General features: G+C 35.4%; 1 protein-coding gene across 3 annotated transcripts in view; it reads right to left on the bottom strand.

Moving 5' to 3' along the window:
* Positions 1-18,463, bottom strand: part of LOC136414756 (neurotrimin-like) — a 76,138-nt gene extending 57,675 nt beyond the window's left edge. For all 3 annotated transcript variants that reach the window (XM_066398937.1, XM_066398938.1, XM_066398936.1), the window contains exon 1: positions 18,328-18,463. In XM_066398937.1, the coding sequence (XP_066255034.1) occupies positions 18,328-18,400 (73 nt within the window). In that variant the 5' untranslated portion in view covers positions 18,401-18,463. The remainder of the gene's footprint in view (positions 1-18,327) is intronic.
* Positions 18,464-21,525: the final 3,062 nt, after the last annotated feature.

Consider the following 21,525-nt stretch of genomic DNA (forward strand, 5'->3'; position numbering starts at 1 on the left):
AAAAAGAGTCGCGCTAAAGTAAATAACATAGCTGCATGGAATATGCAAAACTGCATAAAATGCAAATAAAACGCTGTACATTCATATTCGTGGCACTTACATATATTGTTGGAATGTCGTTTTTTCTAATTCTCGACTCAGGCATAACAAAAACTATAATTCCTCGATTCAAAATTCAACATTTAAATTTTCATTCGCTGGAAGCTCAAATCAATAAGTTGAAATTCGATGCTAAACGAGAATCGTAAAATTGCATCCACTTTCTGGGACCGACCGACTTACCCTTCTGTTATTGCTTTCAGAAATCAGCCATTAATTTTAGTGCCTCTTCGAAAAATTGAATCAAAGACTTAATGCGTATCGAAGGCATCTTCAAACAAAATTTAGAGTACTTTTTCTAATTTTTTGCACGTGCTTGGGAAGCGTTAGTAAAAATATTAATAAAAATATTTCGTCACGATTTATGGATTTATTAAATCATGTCGATAAAAATCTGTATCCTATATTAGGTTTTATAGCTCGCGTTAAAATGAAAGAAGAGAAAATAAAAATATGAGCAATAAATATTTCACAATAGCACGACCCCAGAGGTGCGAAACTTTGTCGCTTCAGAGGATTGCAAAAAAGGTCCAGCCATTTGTCCCTTTTTAAGTAAGTGAACACGTTATTATATCACATTTCGGACTGTAGGATATTTATTCCGAATTTTTACGTAGGTAGTTCACTTTATGTATATCTACCCTTTTTTTTATTTTTATCAGTTACATTCCAACTTTTACAGCTACCCCTCGAAATTGCAAATTATTATAGCCTTCCTTAACATAGGCGACTCAAAAGACAAAGATAAGGGTAATAATGAGGGTGAGATTACTAACTTCTCCGAACTAAAGCCCGTATTAAATATGAAGAAAATGGAGCGTTGTACTCGAGTAGAAAAGCCATTTTAATATAAATAAGGTATTATGTGTAGTTCTTCGGCTCTGCGGCGTGAAAACACAGCAGCTAATATTTCACCCCATTTGTCGGAAAGTTTATGAAGCCACAAGTCAACAAAACATCGTTTCGTCAGTGAAATTTTATTTTGCAATACCAGTTTTGATCAATAAGAGCATGGAAAGTTGTGATGTTTACTACTGAGGGACATTTTTTATTTGGGAAATTAGTCTCATAAATGTTTTTCAATCGTTTCCAGTTAAACGTGTCACAGCACTACATGAAAAAAAAACACGTTTTATATCAAAATATGAAATTATGTGTAATAGTGTACACTGCAGGGTACCAATACTGACATGGAAAAAAATCTATTTTTGTATCTCAATTTTCCTGTTATTTAAAATGTCGCAATTACGTTTCAGCATTGTAAAAGCAACAGAACTGGATACTGAATGGTTTCTAGACTGGGAAAATTCAAATAATTACAGAGTGTCCTGGAAACATGGGTACTGAATTGATTTCTGCAATTTGTTGCTCCAAACGGAACGGCGTGATTTTCTGTTCTTTAATAAAATATTGTTCATCGATCAGGCAACCTTTACTAGGAGTGGCATGTTTAATTGGAGGAGCACCCATTCTTACAACACAGAAATTCCTCATTTAATGAGAGAACATCACTTTCAACATGAATTTTCAATTAATGTGTGATATGGGATTTTGGGAAATACAATTTTGGGACTAGCTAAATTTCAGACAAAATTGAATGGAAAACGGTACTCGAGTTTCTTGTAAAACGACTTATCTCTGGTTTTGAAGGATGTTCCTCTAACCTTAAGGCAATGTTTTTGGTTTATGCAAGATGGCGCTCCTGCTCATTACCCTATACATGTAAGGGAATTCTGAATATTAATGTTCCACATTGATGGATTGTTCGGTTTAGTAAACATCTGTGGCCACCACGAAGCCCGACTTAAACCCATTAGATTTTTTTGTTTTTTTTTTAAGTTATCGGTTTACAAATCCGTACTAAATTTTTTGCAATTTTTAGGATGTAGGTAAGGCTCAACTAAGTTTTTGCTCAAATAAACACAGATTTTATTGTTTTCACATTTTACCTGGTGGTGAATCAAAATAACTCCGATTGCAAATATCTGGAGAGCCGTTAAAGCCACGAGTTTCTTCACAGCATCCATTTGGATGGAAAATATTTAAGAGTGTCACAATTCGTAAAAATGTTGAAGTTATCGGCACTAATAAAAAAGTTAGGTCGATGTTTTATGCGTCGGTAAGGCGCAGGTGGCAACACCTATCAGCTAGCTCTAAACAGATATTTTACGTGAATTTATCGTGCCAAAAAACCCTCAGGAGCAATTTCAAGCCTGTAAATCAAAAAATGAAACATTTATTCCCAATTTACGAAATTAAAAAATTATTTGACATCCTGCAGAATGGAAACTAGCAACTTTTGTACAACGCAAGTTTAGCTGAGTCGGTCCATCTTTTTTTATTCTCCGGCGCCAAATTGGACCGTTACTTCTAGGAGGCCTTGCATATAGGGTGTAAAGTACCTTTCGTCCAGTCTTCTCATCAAAATTCCCCAAAATCTTGTCAAGCAGCATAAATCAAGCCTCGCAACTGACAAAACCCTATTATTGATGTGGCGTTAAACTAAACATCCTATTTTAGGAGTGATTCCATTACCGATTCAGCTATCTACAAAATGTTTTCCGAATACATTAATCACTCAAAAGGACCTAACAAAGTCCATTTAACCAAATACCTATCGTAAGCACTTTGCGCTGTTTTTCAATTTGCGGACAAATTGTTGGGCGCCAAGTTCAAAACCCGAAAAATGCATCCCTTGCACTAAACTTGAGGCAATAATTTTACGAAGCCTGCCTAATTTCACGGCTGTAAATCATCAAAACAGATTAGAGTCGCCGATATTGCCGCACCGTCAGTTTTAGACCATTTGGTTGGTCAGCCCTTACTTTTCTGGGACATTATCGCCGAAATGATAATTTAACTGTTTTCCTTTGTAAAACGCTTCTCACGCAAACTTTAATGTTTTGTTTCTACTTAAATGCTGGATTAATTTCACGTGAAGCGTATAATGAAGACTGAAGGTTTAAAACGTTACGGACCTTTTGTGATTCCCGAAAACATTTGTGGTTTGTAAATTTGGTCTGTTCTTAATCCGGGATTATGTGATATTTGAACTGTGAGATAATTATTAACCGCTGGCTAATTTGGAGCCATCACGCGGGCAAATTTCCAAGTCCCTTATCACTGTGGCTTTGATGGAAAATCGTTGTCGGTGCTTGACACAACACAGCATGATTTATTCTTAATCTCAAATGTGGAGATATTTCACATTGAAACTCCCGATTTTCAAAGAATAGCCCACGAGCAACTTTTTCGATTTAGAGTAGTGAGGCAAGGACAAAGCGTGGCTGTCAGTAGAGAGTTTTACTGGCAAAGTAAATTATCGAGGTTGTAATGTAACCAAAAGTTGTCAGATTACTGACTGGATTTATTTATTGTGGTTACTTTTTTAAGTGTATCATTTGTCTTTGAATAGTTTCGTTCCAGTTGTTACAGAGACAAATGTGTAGTGTGTTTCTCGTTGGCATTTCATTCAGGCAGTACACTACGCCTATTGTGCGACCCGGTATAATAACATGTATATGCTGTATTATTAAAATAATCTAATATATCATTCATATATTTGGTTTAATGTGTCAAGGACGCGGTTCATTTTTTAGTTTACCGTAACACTAATTTCACATAATTGCATGTTTGTTTACAACGACTCGAATAACGAGTCAAACATCCTATTTATCAGGTATTCTCATTTTGGAATATCGTTTTACAAACTCTCTACTTTAAGTGATCTGGCGAAAAATAATCCAAAGGATTCGTATCAGGTAATCCGGGAAGCCACCAATGCGCTCTTGTTCTTCCCATCCAACGCTTAGGATAGCCGTCCAAAAGGTGACGCGCAACTAAATTAAAGTGTGCCAGTGCCCAATCGTGCATGATCCAAATTTGCGTTTTTGATCCTTTAATCAATATCTTCTAAATGTTCAGGAAGATCCCACTCCGAAAACCTTGGATAATGTTTGTCGTTGGGTCTTTGCAGAAGAGTGCCAAATTCAATAAGAGAGTCGCCGATAATTCCAACTAAAATGTTGATAGAAAATTGCACTTGATTATTTTTTATGAAAGTATACGGATTTTCTGCAGCTCAAATATTTTTTATGGTGAAAATTACTGACAGTGTTACGAGAAAACGAAGCTTCATCGGTAAAAAGTACATTACTTAGAAAATCCGGGGTTACTGCTAATTGAGTACGTAACCAAGTGCAAAAATCTTCTCTGAGTAACAAATCCCTAGGTAATAGAGCCTGCACACATTGCATATGATAAGGATAAAGTTGCTGAGTTTTCAAAATTTGTCACACAGTTATATGTGCAATGTTTAATTAACTAGCAATCTTTCGTGTACTAATTTGGGGGTCTTCTTCCATTTCATTGGCTGCAAATAAGTTATGGCTATTTCGTCAAAATGCCACGTTATTATCCAAAAATACAATCGAGAAAGGAAATTATAATTTTAATTGGAATACCTCGTATCTCGAGAAGTTAGCTATTGAAACTATTGAAATAAAAGATTCACCCCTTAAAGTTTGCTAAAATTAACACCCTGTATATAGGAATTTCAGGATTATTTTTTAGGACTTTATTTCGTTCGAATATCTGTTTTGTTTAGTGATACTAAAAGGTGCAAAAAAGCGTTTAATAAACATCAATGCATTAAAGAAAAGTTCGACTCTTCGAGTAGTTTCATATTTATAGTGGGTTTGATGATTTACTGTTTCTGAGTATCACAATAATTCAATGATTCATAATGTAAATTTTCGAAGGTAAAAGCAGTTATTTTTCTTTTACCTTTCTTCTCAGCAATTTAATCGTTCCTACCCCGTCGTTCTACATAAACATAAACGATCTCTGTTACGTAGATTACCTAATAGGATGCTTCCCCGTTGTCATCAACTAGTTAAAGTCTTTAGGTATAACACTAAACCAGCTAACTTAAAACAACTTTTAAATTAATATAGTCAAGTTCATCGAGATATAGATAATGAATTTAAACCAGTCTACATGGGTATTTTAAATTAATTATTAATGGAATTATTAATAAATATAGTTCTACCCCCCGCCCGCATTTTATTCTTGGTCTAGAGCTGCGCCACTCCAGAATCCACAAATTCTTTTTTTCGTGAATTTGTGTGTTTGGGCAATTTAGACTGAGAATGCCCATATTACTTTATATTTATAAATTATTGGAAAATACAAAGTAATGGAAAATTTGGAAGCCACAACATAAATCACTTTTAATTGTTCAATTATTGTAAATCTAGGCTTTTAACATTATTCAATTTATCTTTAATTTAATTAGTGACCAACTATGTATAATGACCTGAACTATGTCGAACTAATCTAAACTAACTGAAACTATTCATAGCAACTGAAAGTGTTATATTTCTGAGAAATAATTTTTGATTGTGAGTGAACTTTCCGAGGAATAACCCGTAACAGACTCATAATAGGAATATCCTTTTCCAGTATGGGCCATTTTCGACCCAAGATTAACTTCGAATGGGTTAATAATTTTCGCTTCAGAGGGCAACGCAAGAAAGCCATGGCTCGACCTCGAACTGTTTCCGAAACGCTTTATTATGCTGATATGGAGGCTGATCTTTGAAAATTGCTCTATTATTTTTAGGGCAAAATTCGTTGGTTCTGCTTCATTAATACGGGAAACTAATCTATCGTTTACGAAGTATGAAATCGGTTTTTAGATCCTCAAAGAATCTTGTAAATTTCCACAGGTTCGATAAAGTTGGTCAGATTTGAATTAAAAAACTAAATAAGTATTTAATAATAAAACTTAGATTGCGTTTCGGTGTTTTCCGCATTTGGTAAAGTTCAAGTGACAGAAGTAATATCTATTTTCGGTTCGAATTCTAGCTGGGGGCCTTTATGCGTAATTATTCTCTGCCGCAAATAACTGGAAGCCCGGAAGGAAAGCCCAATCTGGGGCAACAATTATACCAATTATCCTTCAGTTAATAACTTTATTGTACCCATTCAGACGTATTTTCACTTCGGTCTTTATTTTCATGAAATTAAGTTAAAAATCGCCTTATTAGTATGCACAATTTGGTAATCTAGGATTGTGGGTAGAGTCAAGAGCTGGCGCACGATAAATGGGCGAATACAGAATCGCAGAAAATATGACTACATTAATCTAGAGCAGAGCTGGAATTAAGCATAAAGTCGTAATAGAGTTTAGTATTCGAACATTAGTCTTATAGGTAAATCAATATCCCAAATACATTTTTTAACAGGGTATCTGGGATGTACTTCAGGTGCCATAACGAAATTTATATCCATTATTTCATATTTTTACTGTAACTCCTAAATTTCTTAAGGTGTAACGCCACCTTTTAGGAACTTATATCCAGAGCACATACTGGAAACTTTAACTACTAACTTATAACAGAAATAACCCCTGCAGTTTAATTCTTTCAGCGTGAAGAGAGACACCTTGTCGGTAATTTGCTATACTTTGAAAACTTCTAAAGGTAGGAATTCAATGTTTTTAATTTTACGTTTTACCTCAACGTTGAGGAATTTATTAAAAAAGTTGATAATTAAATTCATATTTTCCTCAACTTGCCAACACATATACTAGTAGAGGCTTTCTAATTAATTTAATGTCCAGGAATGGTGTTTACCTCGCTTGTTTTACATTTCACAATTTGAAATATACATTATTTTTGTTTATTTAGGCAAGCTAGCTTAAGAGGCATAATTTAAAATGGAATTTTAAATATTTTAATTATAGCCGTTGCCATTGACCAATTTTTAAATATACCTAATTACACTTAAAGTACGTACGTTAAATCAAAAATTCCCGTGTTATTTTTAATTGAAGTGCGGATGGAAATTAGTGTTTTAAGTTTGTTTTGGCTGCTCGGTTATTGCTTTGCTCATTTTTCAACGGAACTTTACTCGTGGAAATACTTTACAGAGGAGAAAAAAGGGAGCGGCAACAATGAAAAATTACTAAAGAGCGGAAAAAAGCGAAAGTGACCCTAAATGAATCCCAATGCATCCTTGATAAATATTTCATTGCAACAAAACATTTTACTCTGAATTTTTCATCATAGGTCTCTATAAAAAGGTAATTCTGGCAAACACATGTGAGAAATTTATTGCAGAAGCCAATTTTGTCATTTCCATAAAGCGCTCGTTTATCATCCCCGAATATCTGCTGCCTTGTACATGGCCCCGTTAAGGTATATGTGCATAAATGTGTTGTGGCAGTTAAATTGTTTTGCATTTAAAACAAATTCTGTAGCTTGTTTAGTATAAGGGTAATTATCGCCACGAGGCAGAATTAATTATATCGTAACGTAATATTTAATTACATTTGCATCAAGTTCCGTTAAACTTGAAGTCTCTAATTTCAATGAAGTGTCGAAGGTAATTGTTTACATTTGTTCGTTCGGCTTCAGGTTAACATAAGGAACTCGGGCTGCGAATTTTTCATTGCCCTCGTAGTAAAATATTACATATAGTAGTGTTTTCCACCCCCACTACAGCAGTACAAACTGAAACTCAGATCGTCGGACATAGCCAGTTGTAGCCATAGGGGTTGCCCTAGACATTACCGATGATTTGTTTTTAAAACATCTGGATAAACTCAATCTCCACGTCAGATTTTGTAAACGAGTCATTTAAAGCCAAAGAAGAACACCAACACTCTTGATGAGACTGATAACGGGCGATGTAACCTCATATCACATCAATGACTGCACTGTTTGGTTCCTTTGCTTCGCATTTTACGACTATTGACGTATGGACGTAAATGATGTTGTCGCAACAGCCCAAAGACCAAATGGTCGATGGCCCGTTTTTCTGGAAATAATTTTTTTTTCATAAGCGTATACATATGTTTCCAGTTTAATAACCGCATTTCATTCGCATTGGGTAAATATTTAATTGCAGTACGTGTAACTGCAAATTAGGCCTGGCAAATCCGCCAATAGATCAGCATTTCGGTCTACCTCAAGTTTTCAACGAGCTCAACTGCACATAAAGTAGGAGAAGCACAAACTCAGGTCAAGTCGTTGGTGGCTTCTCCAGCGTCTAATTTATGAACGGCTAAAGTGATTTACGAGCCAAAATTGGAGTAATTGGCCTCGAGTTTAGTTGCCGTCGCGTTGCACGCTCTGACAGCTCTTAAGGTCATTTGCGGTGTAACTGGTTAGCTGATGGTGTCGTATGCATTAGACTGCCAGAAATTCATGGTATCAGATCTAAATGTATATGTGAGCGAACACCCTATAGACAAAGAAAATCGACCATGGGAAGCATCGAAACAAATCTCAGGCCTGCTTTCATCGACCACAGGAGCGATCAAAGATAAAAGATACATCGAAGGAGGGATTCTTCTAGTGATTTTAACCGTAAGGTGAGTTTTCCACCAGTGGTCGGTTAGCAATCCGCGCTTTTTGAACGTTTTGCACCTTTTTCGGTAACTTTGTTGATCTTGTCTTTCGTGAATCGTGCCAAGTGGAGAAATTTCCAAGAATTTTCGCAGAGTTAATCAAAGACGCAAATGTGCAGCCTTCGTCATCGAGTTATTTTAAAGTTCCAAGTTTCCATTCGAATCAAGATGAGGATGAGGTATGAGAGTGGTACGTTGATATGCAAAAGTTAGAAAAATATTCAATTATTCGAATTCCAAATGTCCCAACCCACATGTTAAACCCAAAGCGAGGTGAAAGGAGATGGATTGTAGCGAAAGATATGTTTAGGTTGTGGCCTGGAAAACTATCAGATGATTCGTAACCCCAGGAGAATTTAATGCCAATGATGGAAATTATGCTCATTTTGGAGTAGCTGTGTGAGCAATTATAACTTGTGACCAAACATCCATTGATTACGGTATAGTAGTGTGTTGGAAACGGGACAGTTCGCATGTTGATATGTTGAACGCAGGACGCTTTGTACTGTTTTAGTCCCGCCCAATTATTCGTTAATGTGTTGAAAGCAGGATGGTTTGCACCTATTACACGTTGGTCTGTTGACAGCGGGACCCTTTTCATTTCTGCTATCTTAATTTACTATATTTACTTCACATATATAACCAATACGTCCAATACACTTTCAAAAAAAACCTTCTATGAATCCCAAAGTTGCATTTACGCATAGCTGAATTCTGTCGATGAGCAAAAGATCAGTTTAATAGTTAACTAACATGCTAAACATACTAAGTACACCTGCATTTCTGTTTGCATTAGCTGTCCGGCGGATTGTACGTAAAGGGATTCAAAGCAAGCTGTTCGGCGCTTTCCCAGCAACTAATTTATTAGCGGTCAAACTGATTTGCCGATTGAACTACAGGTCAGTTCTTCCTAGAAACCTGGAAATTACCTTACATTCTAAGGTAAATTGGATAGAGACACTATCGAATACTGAAATATTATATTCAGGTATTCGGCACGATTGGAAATATTGCGAGGACCAAAATTATGCATGCATGGAATGATGGTGAGGCGCCTGGCCAATTTTTGATTTAGCGCTTCAAGAGTAAGAAAGAATTGAATTAGTTAGTTCATTCCAAAAAGCTCGAAAGCGACTTAGATTTACTTATATATAAATCATAAATTTCTGAAAAAATCATTCCTAAAAAAGAGTTCCAAATGCAAGCGAGAAGTTTCACGGTGATCATTTCGTTTATGTAAATAAAAGTGTGTTGATCAATTATAACTACAGAAGTGAAATACAAGACCAAAAGCCCCGGTCTGCAAATAAATAAACAATTTCTCTAAAATTCTAATTCCGATTCCGTGCCAAATGTTTGGCGAATATTTACTGAATTAATGAACGAGTCCCAAAAGTTATCACATCCCTCTCCAACTGGAATCCAAAACTACAATTAGCTTTGTCTTTTATACTAATGTACCATACATTAATGTATTTAAGTCTGACGATTGCAACATGCCATTGCCTTTATCACAAAGTAGTAAAAAGATAATGGTCCTAAACCATTTGCCGGACAAAAACTTAATGCAAAGCGGTTCGCCCGCAGTCAGCTTCATCAGCATAATAAAAACGTTCATAATGAAATGAAGCAGAAAAATACACATGATATTCCATTAATATTTGGCGTTTACAGAACTACTTTAATTTACATAAATTGGCAAATTCAATCGCCTGTTCGGGTAAAGTGCATATTTTAGTGCATAAAACACGTGTTCGCATAATTTTATGGGGTAAATTTACTAACCGGGCGAATAACAAAATATTAGAGAGCACAATTTGTTATTATAATAATTGGAAATACGAATTAACGTGTCGTGGCTCAATAATCTGTCAGATTTTATTCATTCTGGTGCAACTTAATTGTGAATATATTCATGCCATTTTGAAATTATGCTTTTTCAAATGAGTGAGCTTTACAGAATCAAAAGCCTTCAGCATATCCACAAAGCGCCAGAAATATCTCACTATAAAAGCTTTTACCATGTAACCACAACTTTTCCACTTCTCAAACATAAAAGAGCTTATAAACACTTTTAAACTTTTACAATTTATTTAGTTATGAACATAACCTACGTTGTTTAATCCATCCGCTGCAAGGAAGATACGGTAATTCGCAAGACCTTAAGAAACTTTCGAAGAAATCACTGTTTTTAATTTTGTGTTATGTTAAAACTTTGCCCATTTATTTTAAACCCGAAGGAATACAGTTTAAAACCTTTTTTTTTCAATATTTATTATCCCTTATTATCAAGTTGCTAGTTTCGAGTCCTAATGCGTCCTCAAACTAACTAAACAAGCCAACGATCACTTAATTTCTCCCCAAACAGAACTTATGAAGCATCATACTTAGTTCGTCTGTCACTTTAATAGCATCGCTGCCTTCGGGGCAAACATCTCATAAATTACCAAGTCCACTAAGTTTGATGGTAATCGATCTATATTTGTCAAGAGAACATAATTTGATCGCAATATGTTTTGGGTGATGTGGATTGTCGACGTTCAGGTTTATGCCTGCTAAATGGTCACGTGCAGAGAATTTAAATTAATTATACTCAATTATAACATTTGCTAATACCTCCGGAGTGTCGAAAAAGTCTCAAAACTTCCTTAAAAGTTAAGTTCTTGTCTAAACGCAGAAACATTTTAGAATTAGTAGTTTGATATTGGTCACGAGGCCCCAGCTGTAACATGTGTAAAATAAATAAAGTCAGTAGGGGCAAAATTTCTGATGGGTTTCTCGGTTTTGACCAAAACGTATTATTTAATAATAATATATATTATTATTAAATAATACGTTTATATAATATATTATATAAACGTTATAAAAAATAAATATATTATTAGGTAATAGATATTCGGCTGCTAACAGACTCTCCCAGCACCCTGTACAATTAACGCTTAAATATACGGGGGAAATGTGGCGCAAGATGAGTTTGGATTATTTAAATCCTCCTGTTCCATGAGTTAAGCGTCGTTAATGTAGCGCGATCGAGAGAAGCAATTAATTACCCATTAGTATAACTAATTAGTAGAAAGAAAAATAACCGGAGCAGTAGCAATAAACCGCATTTATACGAAAATCCCTAAAATTTATCGAATTACGAAAATATAACTTCTTCACGAACACTCCTTCAATAAATAAACATAATATCAGTGGCATTTTTTATGAATTCATTTATACTAAACAGAGCCATATCGAGGAGCAGGAAATTTCCGAGCAAAAAAATGGACGTTTCTCACAAGCAAAAGTAGATTCAATATTTTAAAAATTCCCCATTTTCATTTTTGCTCCCGAAATATATTTATAGTCGAAGTTTTTACGAATAATATTTCAACCGGATCGCTTTCTATATATATTTTATCCTTATATCTCCGGAAGATCGACCAGCAGTTATGTATGCTACGAAGCACAAATCAGAAATTGATGTTGGGATAAGTAGCCCAGATATGTAAGCCATCTGGAAAAAGATCTATCCTTTACACAGGGGGCAAGGCAGGCTTGAAATCGTTAAGCATTCCCTAATGCGTAATGCTACACGATGAATTGTGGAAAATCTTATGTCAAAAGCTTTACCAACGACCTTGGATCAGGTCACATGGCTGTGACCTTTGATTTTGATCTCCTTCAAATGCAAAGTTATTCCGTACGTCTAATGTTGCAAAACTAATCTTAAGCGAAACCTACACGGCCAGGGTCAGAAGACACATCAGCCACATCAGATCTCAGCCATCACATCACAGCCACAATACAATTCCAGAGAAATGGAAAAACCAACAATGAATTTTCTAGAAAATGGACTAGGCATTACATGACAATATGTATACATATACATAGAAAAACGAAAAGTTCCCCATAAATTCATTAAAAATTAAAGAAACACGTCAAATATTGTTTTTAGTTGTGTATTTTTTGATGTAACAGATATGTATGTATACGGGGTTACCCGTGTAATAGATACTTTTTCATTTCTTTCTTATAGAACCCCATGTACATTATGTGGTTCTCGAGTTCTTTGAAAAATTCTGAGCATATTTCAGGTAACATACTCATATAATAATAAAAATATAATCGATGGATTGGATGAAGGGGGCAATTAGAGTGGCCTGCTAGATCGTCTGACCTCATACTTATGGACTTTTTCATGGGGTTATTTGAAACTTAGGGTGTGTTTAAATAAGCTCATCAATATAGATGAGGTAAAAAATAAAATTATTCAAGAAGTTCAACAACCTTCTCAAATGCTAAGAAAGTTCTTGAGGAATTTGAATTGCAGCTATATATTAGATTGCAGTAGTTTGAATTGTTATGTTTTAAATATTAATAGTTTTATCGCTATTTCTATTTTTTGTAATTTGTTTCGAAAACTGTTGAATTTAGACATGGGTATGTTACGCGAAATACCTTCAGAGCTTCTCAAAGAAGTGAGAAACGTCATGGTATTCAGGGGGTTCCGTAGGAAAAAAATGAAAAAATACATTTATCTGCTACATGGGTAACCGGGTACGTCAAAAATTGCACTAATAAGATGAATATCTGACATGTTCCAGCATTTTCGTGAAAAATACTTTCTTCTATTTTTAACGAATTTATGCGGGACTTTTGGTCCTCTATGTATATGATATAAGAGCATATGATACCTGTCTGGAAACGTGATGTTTTAGTTACGTGGTGTAGTCTAAGTTGCTAAAACAAGCGATTTCGGTGGTCCGCCTTAAGTTTCCAACAACAGCAATTGGGCTGCACTTAAACAACTAAAGCCAAGTCGTTGGTGGCTCCTTCTACGACCGATTTATTAGAGGGTGACGTGATTCACGAACCGTAATTGCAGTAATTGGGCTCCAGTTCAGCATCCAACTAAAAGCTTCTCAGGATGTTTGTGGTACGCCTGCTAAGATGACAGGGTCATGTGCATTAAGCGGCAACTTATCCAGCTGATTAAGTAACCAGGACAGATCGAACAGGTTTCTAAAGGATTTCGCTGTTTCAACGATCTGTTGTTTTGCATTATTGAAACCACCCGAGGCAAATTACTAGACTATTGAATTAAACAAATTTGCATTTACATGTAAAATCGATATTACAGGTGGGAGATTATCCCTTGGACGTCATTCACAAAATACCAATTATTATCTTCCTCAGTCTCATCAGATACAAACATTCAAAAGGGGTTATTGAGCTCCGGTCTGCCTTGTCCCTTAAAACGCTCTCGAAATAATTTAATAGTTCCGAGTTAGTTGTAAATATTATTTGGAGAATTCAATTAATGTCCAGAAATGTGAAACATGAAACTATTTTCAATAGCTTACGGTCAAATATTCCAAACCAGCACGACGGTAATATCAAGTTTAGGTAGTGCTTTTACAAAATATGTAATTTCCAAGCTAGAAAAGTATTTTTTACCTATGTAGGTTCCACAGCATCTACTGGACAGCATATGTACATGAAGGATTAAAAATCAATGGTAATTGATTAAATAGTAGCTAAATATTGATTCATTGCACATTATATGCCAAATTGTGTTTGCTATTCAGAATGGGTCCAGATGATGATGAAATTAACTGATGACCAACATTTATTAATTAAACTTTAAATTGAATTCAAAATATGTTTCATTAAATCGACAAAATAATGCAAATACAGTATGTATTTGCATTATTTTATCACTTTATTGTTCGCCATAAAGATGTCCAGCATAGAAATCTCGCAAACAGTTACAAACACAAACTTGGTTAAATAGGAGAACAGTGGCGCATTCCAGGGAGGAATTTCACGGTCCAAGTAGATCTCTAAATAATTTTTTGCATAATTTTTCTATATAATCCCTAGCTATTACCGTTTATGAGATACACTATATCGCTGTGTCAATTTGAGGTAAGCGCTATCATGAAATCAGAGAGGAATCTGAATAACAGCTAGATCTTCTTTATAGTAGTTTCATACATCATACATCTTCATTTTAAATCAAACATATCAGCAAAATTCTGACAGCATAAACAGAAGCATTATTTTATATTGGACCAATTCATATTCAGATTATTGGATACATTACTACTTATTCTTTGATTCTTCAATAAATTCTCAGGAAAATATCTGCATTAGGTCAAAATTATATTTCAGTTAAAGTCATTTAAGAAGTGAAATGAATAATTTGAAAAATTCAGAGTGAATAATTTAACTTGATTTAAAACGATTCGATTTATTTGATCTTAGATTTTCCGGTATCCAACTGAACAACGAATATATCTGACGTAAATATCCTTCCTTGAACAGATAAAATCAATGCGGTTTCTTATTCCAAAATGCTTCAACTGCTACTGTAATTTTCTTAAAGCACCTTCTTTCAGCTCACTAGAAAAGAATGCCCAGGCGTGGACTAAGTTCTTTTCATGCCTGTCAACAGGTTCTCCGGATACGGCACCCTGCTGGATGGAGTGATAAGCCTTTGTTAAAATATTTCGAATAAAATCACAATAGACATACACCCCATTCAAGTGTATTAAGGTATGTAAAGAGCATCCTCGACACCTTGTCTAGCAGCGGAAAGGATAATTGGATCGTTATATACTTCATTGAAGGAAAATGTAGTAAGCTTGTTCACTGTCAGAGTAGTGAGAGTGATGTAGCTTACATACATATGTAAGAGAATAAACGGGATATACTACTATAGGGGAATCTGTGAAAAAACTGTTATTGCACAAGGTATAACGTACAAAGAAACATCGATTTTTAATAATTATACTCGGGTTGATTTTTTCACCGGTGGTTTCCACTTACTGAACCAAACTTGATCGACATATTTCTGCAGAACTATTCCGCTTTAACTAAATTCGTCATATAGCGAAACTAAATTTACGATACTCAGTATGTAAAAACTTTATTTACAGTTTAAAACTTTGCTTATAGCTCTAGTTGTTTACGAAATATATCCTTCAAATTTTCACATACATATATGATATTCATTTAGGTTTAGAGTAATTGCCTATTACATTACACAGGATGACACTTGAATCCTCCCTCTGAGATGCGGAACCTCCGGGGTGTGAGGGGCCGATGTTGCGGTTTTCTTTCAGTTTGCAATCAGTAATGCTTTTTTTATAAATCATTTTCAGCATGTCTTACAAAGTCGAGCGAAAAGACTTCGGCAACTTGCTGGTAAAATTTTGCACAATGAGGAAGAGGAAATGTCCTCGTTAGACCATGACTATGAAACTTTATCAGGAAATAAAGCAGAGCAGCTCGAAGACATTGAATATGTTGAAGTAGGAGAAGTTAGCAGAATGAGCCAAGTACTGTACAAGAGACCTTATTTTATTATAAACGTTGGTTCGAAATGACACAAACATGGCGAATATAAGAAAAACACAGAAACTCGTTCTATGAATACGGCGCTTCACTTGCCACGCTCTAGGGGCGAAGTTAGATATAAGAAAAATACTTCTGAAATATGGAAACGAATACATACAATAAAAATCCTACGATACAGACAAAATGAGGACCCATAAAAATACTGATTTGATAGAACTTAAGGTCTTTCTAGGCCCCTGTGCATAGCGGGAACCAACACACATGGACGTCAACCCATCGAAGACTTATTTTAAGGCAACAGAATGACAATGGAAATATTCAGGCTAGCGCCGTTTCAGCGAAGATTTGAATATCTAGCGACCCATAGCCGTTTCGATTAAAAGAATACGAAAGTTGAAAGGCAAAGCCTGGACAAGTTTGTCGCATTTAAAGAAATTTTAAGAAGTTTTTATCGAATTTATCCCGGAACTTCAACCCTTCAACTTACTTCATAACTGGAGAAGTATTGGCTGCTTTTGGAGGTCGATGCTCATTTAGGGTATATATTCTCAGCAAGTGAAACGGATACGGTATCAAAATGCATGTTTCAGCAGATGCAAAATTATTTTATGCAGTGAAAGTTGAAGTGTGTCCTAGACAAACAGCACCGAAGACTTTTTACTGCTGAAAATACGAATCTTGCACTAATTTTGCGCTTGTGTGAACTTGCCCAAGTAGGAACGTAACTAACCAAAGACAATTTTTTTGCCAGTATGCTGGTAACTAATTCGTTTTAACATGATTTCCTTTTGAGGATAATAGACACGATGCACAAGAACAAACCCCGAATTCCATCAGAGCCCATTGTGGCAAGAAGTCCGGAGAAGAGTTCAATGTTTGCCTGCAACGAAATACTCACTTTAGCGTCCTTTGTTCCACATAAGAACAAATACGTCATTGTATTTTCAATTATGCAACATGCCGACAAATTGAACACAGAAAGTAGAAAGCCGGACATAATTGCAGATTACATTCTTACAAAATGAGATATCGACGAGGTAGACCAAATGTCTGAAGCATATAATTGCCTGAGCACAATGTACGAGCAACTCGTCTATGACCACTTGTTATCTTTAATGGGATTATGAATAAATCAGGAATTAGTTCATTCATAATATTCAAGCACAATATTCAGATATCTATGGTGAATATTTTTAGAGACACGAACTTGTCCAAGACCATTTAAGACGAGCAACAAATAAACGATTTCCATGAACAATTCAATTATGCCTTTAGAAACTATGTGAAATGACACTCGAGAATGTTGTGGAACGCCAAGATCAAACTTGTAGACGCCACAAAGTGCTGTTAAAAAAAAAATAATAAAGTTCAAATGTCTTAAGTTCTCTCAATTGTGGGTGGAGTTTGGCCCATTAAGCGAGGACTATCCATACACGCATAACTAATCTACAGGTTGAATGAAAGTATGCACCTAAATTACCGTTTTTGCACGACGTCCTTTTCTACACTCGTGCTCTCATCAGTCTTCTATACAACTTCCTACATATGACAGCATTAATAGCAAATAAAAGATTTTACGTAATTCTTTCCATAACTGATTAAAAAGGTTCTTTCAGTGTGAAAAATGAAATGCAACATGCATCTGGAAATACTATTTCCTGGCTCAATCCTGGAAAGAAATAGATAAATATGAGAATGGTGAATTATAAAGCAGTTTGACAACATATGCATCTATTTATGACTTGCAATCTCGTACATTACACATTTACATGCCGACATTCTTATATGCTTAAAAATTAAAAAGATAAGTTTAATTTAGCACTATTTGTCGGGCACGCTATCTTTGCTATGCTCGTATTTTAAATACGTATTTTTGCAGCAATTATGCTAAGTAAAATGCATTTTTCTACATCGCAAAATGAGCTCATAAGCCGTGATGGCTGCACGCTGCAAGGAGTATTTACCAAAAGTCTTCGGGGCCACCAACATTTAATCCCAATCTTGGTAAATATTTTTATATCTTTCTTGGAAAAGGCAATTAAAGTTGGAAAAATACTGCATCCTTGATATTACAGGAAACCGTTATTCGACTCGTGGTTATCATTTTCAACTTCGTAATAATTCATATACGCTGAACAATGTTTACCGCTGAAAACGCTAAACAAAATTCTATCAGACCTTTTTACGTCATTTCATGTACGTTGATTAAAATGGCCTATACATTATTCTTATCGATGAATAACATATTTTCATGCATGTGTGTAATCAGTATCACAGTGGTTATTTTTCTTCTCGAAGACATTTTAAGCGAGCGCGTTATGTAATGCAACTACGCATTTGAAATTCAATTTTCTTCCTCTGTTTTAACGGCATTGTGTCTTTGTTCGACAATAAATAAATACTTATATTTCTACCCATCTTCAAAGAAAAAGGAAATAGCTCGGCCTCGTACGACTTGAACTTACCATGAACACCAGTATAACTACCACAACTAACAGTAACAAGTCCAAAAATCAGAAAAAACTTGCTGCCCAACATCACGAACTTGTCGGGGAATATCGCGAGAGCGGACCGGACCCCCGGAGTTGCACGTGCCGAACCTACCGGCATGCACGAAAATTCTGACGAAAATCCGGGACTCCGCAATACAACCAAAGCAGCGCAGAATCACTGAAACCACGTGCTTTTCCGATCTAAACGTTATATTGTTGGCTGGAACCATAGATTCTTATTTTAACAATGAAAAAATATCGTTCTTGTTAGCTTGTGGTGAGTTATGTAACCGGCCATCCGTGAGACTAGGATTTTAAGGGTTTTGCTCCGAATTTTAAAATTCTTAGTTGCAAACTCTTTAGCCATACACAGCGTGGCCCTCTTAAAAGAAGCACACCCCCAATGAGGTGGTGCTCCGCTTTGAACCGGACCGCCCTGTAGAGTAACATATAAAGATACGGCTTCGGCTCACTCGTGTTTACGTCATTATCTGGTCTCAACCACGAAAATTCAATCTCCAGGAACAAGCTTCCAGAGTAGATCCTCAGGGACCAAATCCAGATTCTACTACGCTCCGGTGAGAATCGTGCGATGAGACCCTGAAGAACTGGAGGTTCGAAAACACTTGGCCGTGGAGGCTTACCAATAATGATCTATGCGTCACTGTTAATAACCTGTAGCGAAGCAAAAGTGTGATTAACACTGTATCGCTGTTTCTGCTTCCTCGTATTGCTGATAACAATAATGAAACCCCCATAGTGCAATTAACCTTACCATAAAACAATAATTCTTCAGAGGGAATATTTTACACATCGATCTCAAAACCGTCGTAATTCAACTTCACTCCGTTTCTTGTCCGCTTCACTCGAATAAGAAAGGATGAGATCGTCTAACACGTTGGCATTCGCTGAAAGCCAGAAATCCTCAGGCCGATTTCGAATAATCTTCGCCTTGGTAACAAGTAGCTGGCCTATTTAACAGATGTCCATGTGTTGGTGTTAAGCAATGAAATGCGTGGAGGTCATTAAAAATATCCAACAAATCTCTTTCACAACTTAATGCATCAACACGTTGGTGTCCAGCCTTAAATTAAAGTCAAGTAAAATTAGATAAATCTCGTCTATGCTGCATCGAAATCTAAATCATTGTCACAAATGAAAAGCCTCAATTAGCCGGACTTCTTGAAAAACTATTGGCAACTGAAACCAGAGCCAATGAACGGAAGCAGTGCAGTAGTAATCAGTAAAAGCATTCGGTCTATTGTGAACATTGAACACAAGTTTACAAAGACCCATTGCAATTGGAAAAATAGTCAGTCAGCTTATTTCTTTAAATCCATGCGACAAGAAAATGTGTTCATTGATTATTTTGGTCTAACAACCCCAATCCGTGAAGCTACAAACCGTCTGAAAAACCTTTTGAAATTGTCGAATTCTCTTTGCTGATTCTCATTAAAATTTCGATCTTTACAAAAGGTGAAATATTAAGTTAAAACCTCATTTTCAACAGTAGTGGTAGTAGTAGTAGATTTGATACCAGAAAAGGGTCCCAAGAAATGAAATTTCCAGTGTGTTATAAAAGATTTGTAAAAAGTTAAGGACTCTTGGTAAAAAGTACAACTTCCTACCGGAATTTCAACTCTTATAAGATAACCCGCGAAAAAGAGCGAGAAATGAAATATCCCGAATAAAACATGGAGATTACGTTCTGTACTCCAAATATATACGAAGTAACGCTACACTTGCTTTCCCTTGTTTTATTGTAAATAAGCCATTGCAACTCGCCTGAGTTATGAGGTAATTAAAATATGTTCCTAAAGCTAAACCACATTCAACTATTTACTTATTTACAGCCATAACTAACTAATTTTCTAAGCTTCTTGAATCGTTACACCAACAAATAGTGCAACAAACAACGAACAATGATTTTTACATTGAAATAAAATCTAGGTAGCTATTTAAGAAATTTAAGTTAGGGCCAAAATCCCAGAATCTAAAGTGGAAAACTATTAGGAACATCAGTGTGTAAGCGTAAAAAATTCGTATTGAACATTTGACTTTAGACCAGCCAGTTTTAGCAAAACAAAATTTAGTAACACCTTTTAAAATCTTAATTTACCATTAATTTTGGTAAGTTTTGTTAATTTCCCTGACCTCCCAACTCCAACAGTTTAGCAGAAGACAAAAACAAACCATGACGATTGGACCACCCTATATATTAAGTATGTAAATACGTTTTAAAGGCATCAGTCATAAATATTTAGTGTGAATCTAAGACTTAAAAAGTCATTTCATTATAAAGAAATAGTACCATGATACTATGATTAAGTGTATATTCTCTACCACCATGTAACAGTATTCCAAACTAAACTTCATAATATTTTCGAAACCTTGAAGCTACTTAGTAAAAACTTCCGCATCCCCGCTGTCTGAGGTATAAAACTTCTAAAATTACGAAGAAGAAACTCTAAGCCGCAAATCCTACTTAACTCAAAGGGCTTTATAATTTTCATCCCTACGGTTTTTCGGGCGTTAATGAATGTTTCTATATCGTTGTATATTCTTATCATTTCTCTATAATAAAAACATGGCTTAGATGTATTTTTGAGAATAATAATCTTCGAATAATATTATAACGCCATCCTTAACTTGGTGATGTATAATACATGTTTCTTTAAAATGGCTAACTTTAAATTGCCCTTGCAGTTGTTGCTCTCGAAATCATTTTAGGGAAATTAATCATTATAGATAAATTTAGAAGGATCTGTTCTCTGCGCGAATACAACGAGAAAGCAAACAAATTAAACGTACCCCTCTTGGTTTAGCCTATTAGGGCGCAATCTTCGATTTAAGTTTTAAACTATCTGTTTCAGCTCATAAATAATTTATTAAGCGATTCTCCGAGATCTGATTTAGGCATCTGGGGGCTTTAAGCTCATGACAAATTTCTATACACCAAGAATGCATCGAATAAAAGGCAAATATATGAAAATGGGATGGCTTTTTTACGTAAAGCGTCGTAGGAAATGGGATCCACGCACCAGCCCAAAAGATAAAACATCTCTAACCGGAGAAATTGGTTGGCTGCCGAGGCAATTTATTTTTTCGATATGCATTGCATGTCTGGTATAAATTTGGCATAGTGGGTTTTGTTTCTAGTTGTTGAAGTAA

This window comes from Euwallacea similis, chromosome 18, assembly GCF_039881205.1.
Source record: "Euwallacea similis isolate ESF13 chromosome 18, ESF131.1, whole genome shotgun sequence".
Taxonomy (NCBI): domain Eukaryota; kingdom Metazoa; phylum Arthropoda; class Insecta; order Coleoptera; family Curculionidae; genus Euwallacea; species Euwallacea similis.